The sequence below is a fragment of the Podarcis vaucheri genome (assembly GCF_965113315.1).
Source record: "Podarcis vaucheri genome assembly, chromosome: 3".
Lineage (NCBI taxonomy): Eukaryota > Metazoa > Chordata > Lepidosauria > Squamata > Lacertidae > Podarcis > Podarcis vaucheri.
The window spans coordinates 123,153,132-123,159,167 of NC_138761.1; the positions used below are offsets into that span (position 1 = coordinate 123,153,132).

A 6,036-nucleotide genomic window follows, 5' to 3' on the forward strand; every position below is an offset into this window, starting at 1 on the left:
AATTGGAGACACTGCTAAAAGTCCATTTGAGCTGATTTTACCTGACTGCACAGGCAGAAATGCAACCTTCTACATCAGAGTTTTCCAACCTTTCCGTGTTGGTGACACACTTTTTAGGCATGTGTCATTTAGCAACACAGTAATTCAGTTTTACTAGCAAACCGGAGGTTAAACTAACCCCTTTCCAGCCCCAGGAGGATCACAGGGAGTGTTCGTGCGACACGTCTGCACACTGCAGCCGACACACTAACATGCCATGACACACAGTTTGAAAAGCTCTGCTCCACATGTTTATTCAGACATAGGCGCTACTGCATTCAGCAGGGTTTTTACTCCCTAGCAAGTGCAAAATCAATGTCTGATATGGTTATCTCACTATAAATCAATGTGCCCCAGTTAACAGTTAAGCATCAAAAGCTGTCGGGCAGGAACTAGGTAACACAGGAGATGCATGAGTGCAGCGGAAAACAATGGCCCGTCACCAACTCTTCTCTCTCACAATAGCATAAACAAAAATGTGTGAAGAAATGGCAGTTTTCCTGCCCCCACAGGCAGCAGCCAATGAGGCAGAGCAGGTAGATTCTGAGTGCGATGACAACACAGAAACGGTTAATCTGAGACTAAGCAAACAAACAAAAAGGAAAATAGCCCCCAAAGCATTCAACTAATGCCTCAATTTTATCACAGAACAAATTGCGAACACAAGTAAACCACATGTTATTTGGAGAAATGGGTAGAGTTCAGAATTTTACACATACAAAATGCTGTTCTCAAGTGTGATAAAATAGGGATATGTGGCTAATATACCTTGACACTTCAAAGAGACAGAAATTGGTTGTTGAGGCAGGCTATCAAGCATAGGGAATGTTAAATCAAGAAATATGAAGCAAGAGGTAGCCTTTCAGGCAACCTGGCCCTAAACACTCTAGGGCTTTATAGGTTAAATCTGGCAGTTAAAATCAGGCCCAGAAACTCACTGGTAGCCAATGCAGCTGTTAAAGTTCAGGCTTAGTATGGTCAAACCACCCAGTCAGTAATCTTGCTGCTCTAGGTGGAGCCAACCTCACCTCTGCTTCTGATCCATTTTCAAAGGTAGCCCCAAGTACAACACATTACAAAAGTCTAAGAACACTCATTCTCATCCAAATTTATTTGCAGGGACATAAGAAAACATTGGCTATTTAATAGACATTTGTTCTGATTTATTGGAGGGGAGAGTTAGATGATGATAAATAAATGGAAATGTTATCTCCCACTTTCCCCAACTTTCCTTATCTCAAAAAGTCTGATATTTTGAGGAATCGGGTTTGTTGCATAAGACCTCCCAACCAACTCTAATTGTGCAACCTGAATTTGCTGGTATATAACTGGATCCCCAAATCGGTGCTGGATTACCAAATAAGCAGAGTAGGCACTGGCCTGTGGGCTCCACGCTGTTTAGTACCCCTGTGACAGCGGATCACAACGATATTCATTTTATCTTGAAAGAAAATTACAATCAAGCTTTCTTAGTTCAATGTTATCCCACTAGAGAGTGCACATGAGATTTCAACTGCCTAGGGACCTCCAGAGGGTTTAATTCAGGACTGTCCCAAATAAAATAGCAATAGTCTGTTAGCAACCTAAGTTGAAGGTTAGGTTAGGTTAACTGTGACTACACTATCTTAAGCCAGATATGGTTGCAGCTGGCGCCCAACTCAAGCTGATAAAAGATGCTTTGAGTGCTTAAAGGGCAGGGGTCTGCAACCTTTAAGACAAAAAGAGCCACTTGGACCCGTTTCCGAAGAAAAAAAAAACTGGGAGCCGCAATACTTGTCATTATAAAAATAACTTTTTTGTCACTTTTTTAAATTATTTCTTTGTTTGACCCCTCAGAATTAATCCTCCTCATAGAAATAAACGTTAAATTAACAAGTTACCTTTTGTGTGTGTGTGTGTGTTGTTCACTCCCCTTCAAAACAGTGACCAGCGTACATGCCCCTTACAATGTAGTGGGCGGGCGGGAAGGTGACGTCAGGACGGTGCATGACTAACGCATGCACCGCCCCCATGCGACGTCACAGCCAGTACAGCGCCCGCCACAGTGGGGAGTGTCGGGGCGCACAATGCGCCTCCTCCCCTCGCTAGTATCCGCCCCGGAGCCGCGGCAAAGGTGTAAAAGAGCCACATGCGGCTCCGGAGCCGCGGGTTGCAGACCCCTGAACTAGGGCTTCAAAGCAGCATCTGCCACTCTATTTGGAAAAACTCTCCAAAGACTTCAGTGGACCATGTTAATAGATCTTCCACTCTTCCAGAGGGAACAGGTGCCAAAAGCTTAAACCTCCACAAGATACAATCCGACCACAACAAAGGAGATAAATTATGAGACACATAATGAGAATCATAGGCGCCGACTCCATGGGGCTTGAGGGGGCCCGAGCCCCCTCAAAAATTCGTTTGGGGGGGCTGTGCCCCCCCAATAATCTCCGGCGCCCCTCCAGCAGAGCGCCATCGCCGCCCCTCCCCAAGCCCAAAATGCACAGGGTCGGGCTGCCTGCATACCTCCTGCCCTCCCTCCCGAGCAAAAGCTCCACCCAATTTCCTTTGGAGCTGATTAATAGGCGCAGCACGCTCTCCCCTATTCGCTCACGAGGAGGCGGCGCCACTTTATTTGCATATTCATGAGCTTATTTATTATTCATGAGCTTTCCCGGCCCCCCCCCCAATATTTTTTATAAGTCCGCGTCCCTGATGAGAATCACAAGTCAGAAGCATTAAAACAATACAGAAAAAGCACACGATGTTTCCAAAACCAAATGTTGGCTATTCAGATATAAACAATAACTTGACCAAGCCCTATCCTATCCCCTGGTTATTATAACTCTCTCTCTCTCTCTCTCTCTCTCCCAACCCAGGATATGCTTCATGAGTGGAAGCAGGACTCTGATCCATTAACAGTTCAGTCCACAAAAAAATTTGTTAGTGTTCAACTTAAACTTTAATGTGTCACAAGACATTGTTATTTTTGCTTCAACAGAGAAATGCTACCTCTGCTCTGGAGTTAGCATTAAAATGAATGCTTCTTTAGCAATACTCTTCTGTAAACCAACATGACTTTTTGCCAAAGTTTATTGGACTATGAAACGCTTGAAAGCACAAAGAGCTTAACCAGGCATCCCCAAACTCGGCCCTCCAGCTGTTTTTGGGACTACAACTCCCATCATCCCTGACCACTGGTCCTCTTAGCTAGGGATGATGGGAGCTGCAGTCCCAAAACAGCTGGAGGGCCGAGTTTGGGGGTGCCTGGCTTAATCCTGCTCAATCCTGCCCATTTTGGCCTTTAGATTGCGCTGATCATGCACCTGTGTGCAATAAAAACCTGAAGTACAAGCACCTATGTATTGGCCAAGCTTTCAAATCCTTATTTAATTCTCTTAATCTCAATAACTGGCAGTCATAGCAACACACGAGTTCCCTAGCTCCGAGTACCTTTTACGAAGACCAAGGTTTCTAACTATTAACAAACTGCCCAGAGAGGAAGGCTTGATGACAGAAGCCTAGGGTGCGCGTGTCACTTTATTTTTTTAACCGGCCGGAATGTCCAGGGTTCTAATCTCGAAATGTCAGTCACGTCTGGAGTTCCACGGAGTCTGGCAGAAAGCGCACTAGGTTAGCAAAGGGCTTTTTAAAAAAAGAAACCCCGCATAGATGCTACTCTCCCAAAATGGGAGACTATGCGCCAGGAAGACAACACACGTGGCATTCCTGAGTTTGCTCCTTACCTCGCCAAGTCCAGGAACGAGTCCACCGTGTCCTTGCCGGTGTGCGCGGTGTCATCCAAGCCCAGGGAGTTTTTGTTGAGGTTCCCGGCGCCCACGCCGGGCTTGACGATGAAGGCCAGGGCGACGGCGAGGGCTGCGGCCAGCAGGGTGGTGATGAGGAAGTAGGCGACGGCGATGCCGCCCAGCTTGCCCAGCGAGCGGGTGTCGAGGCTGGCGGCGCCCGAGACCAGGCTGCACACCACCAGCGGCAGGATGACCATCTTGAGCATGCGGAGCAGCATCTCCCCCGGGAAGGCCAGGTAGGCGACGTGCGCCGGGCTGAGGTGCAGGCGCCGCACCAGGGCGCCCATGGCCACGCCGAGGAGCACCCCGGACACCGTCAGGATCACCATGCAGTTCCTCCTCAGGAAGCCCCCCAAGCCGCGCAGCTGGAAGAGCTTCAGGCGGGGCCGGCGCGCCCCTTCCTCCCCGGCCTCCAAGCCCGACACCACCGTCGCCTCCAGGTAGCCATTCCGGCTCTCGTCGGGCTTCTCCATGCTGCCCGGCGCGCTGCGGGAGCTTTACCTCAGCGCTGCTCGCCCTTCCCGGCCGGAGCCACAGCCTCCCCTCGCCCAGCGTCGCGCGCGCGCGCCCTCACAGCCTCTTTTACGCGCGGCAGGCAGGCAGGCAGGCAGGGCGCTCGCCGGCCGAAGCAGCTGTGAGGCGCAGGCAAGGTGGGCAGCGGCGCCCGGCTCCGCTCCTCGCCTCTCCCCCCCCCCAGCCCGGATGATGCAAGGCGAAGGCGGTCTGGGCTCAGCTGCTCCCGCCGCCCCTTCCCACTCGCAAGGCTCCTCCCCTCACACGCGCCCCCTCCCCTCTTCTTTGGTACAGCTCATGGCGCTGCAAGTGGAGGGGCTGAACCCCGGACTCCCAAAAAGAAGCAAGAAACGGGGGGGGGGGAGTTGTCGAGGGGGTGGAGCCAAAAGCCGGAGCGGCGACTGCGCTTGGAACCCGCTGTCAGTCTGCAGGGGCTGAAAGGCAGACTTTCCCCCTCGGCTCGCCGTTTGCCCGGCCGCCCGCCCGTGCGGGATCCCCCCGGGGAGGCGGAGTGCTGAATGCCGCTGCAGTTTTATTTTGGGCGCCTCCGGTCTCCTCCTGCTTTTCCCCATAAATGGTGACGGAGGCGACAGGAGGTAGAGGAGGCGCGCGCCACCTTCTCTCCCAGGCGCGTGGAAGCGGAATGAAGCGGCTGGCAGAGAATCGCCCGGGGGGGGGCAGCGTAATGAGGCCGAACCACTTCTGGAGACGGGGGTGGGGGGGGCGCATTTCAATGGCCGCACGCTTTTAAAATAAGAAACTCCCACTTAAGAAGAATAACAACAACAGAGAAAATATGGTCGCCGGGCGACCCCCTATTTGCAGGGTGGTTTGGAAAAGCAGGAGGAAGGTCAAAGGATGGTCCTGTGGTCCAAGGCCAACTTTGCAAATACCGTGGTCAGCAATGGTGCGGCCCTTGCCGTTCGACCCCTTCATTCGGCTGCGAGGGCCCAATCGTCGCTCATCCCGTGGAATCCCATCCAATCCGAGAAGGGATTCCCTGATAGTAGCGCGGGCCACATTCGTGCGTCAGCTGCGGCGAGCGGCGGAGCCCGCTCCCAGGTTGGCATCGCTTGGGTGGCCGCGGAGGCCGCCCCGGAGGCGCTGCCCCCTAACTGGGCATCACGGAGGAGCAGCAGCCGCCACTGCTAGGCGGGAGAAGCCCCGGGGAGGTTTTTGAGGAGCTTCTGGAAGCAGCCCCCCCTCTTCCCCGCCCGCAGCCCCCAAAGCAGACAAGCAAAGGGAAGTGGACCCACCTGGGGGGAGAGAGCCAGCAGGCGACCCGAGGTGGCTGTGCCTTAGGTGCCCCTGCACGACAGTGGCCAAGAAGTGGCTATGATTGTTTTTATTATTGGTTGTTAGCTGCCCTGAGCCCTGTCTTGGCTGGTGAGGGCGGGGTATAAAGAAAAATTTATTATTATTGCCTCTGGAAGCAAAAAGTTCCTCTTAGCATTTTTCATTTGGGTGAAGAAGCTGTGATTCCTGCATTGCAGGGAGTTGGGCTAGACGACCCTTGGGATCCCATCCAGCTCTACAATGATATGACTCTATGATGGTGAATGCGAGTGGCGCTGTGGGTTAAACCACTGAGCCTAGGGCTTGCCAATCAGAAGGTCTGCGGTTCGAATCCCCGCGACGGGGTGAGCTCCATTGCTCAGTCCCAGCACCTGCCAACCTAGCAGTTCGAAAGGACATCAGA

At 52.3% G+C, this 6,036-nt stretch overlaps 1 protein-coding gene across 1 annotated transcript in view; it reads right to left on the reverse strand.

Moving 5' to 3' along the window:
* SLC1A4 (solute carrier family 1 member 4) overlaps nucleotides 1–4,561 on the reverse strand; it is a 35,093-nt gene extending 30,532 nt beyond the window's left edge. The window contains exon 1 of the mRNA XM_082216393.1: nucleotides 3,762–4,561. Coding sequence (XP_082072519.1) covers nucleotides 3,762–4,297 — 536 coding nt within the window. The 5' untranslated portion in view covers nucleotides 4,298–4,561. The remainder of the gene's footprint in view (nucleotides 1–3,761) is intronic.
* Between the last annotated feature and the right edge of the window lie 1,475 nt (nucleotides 4,562–6,036).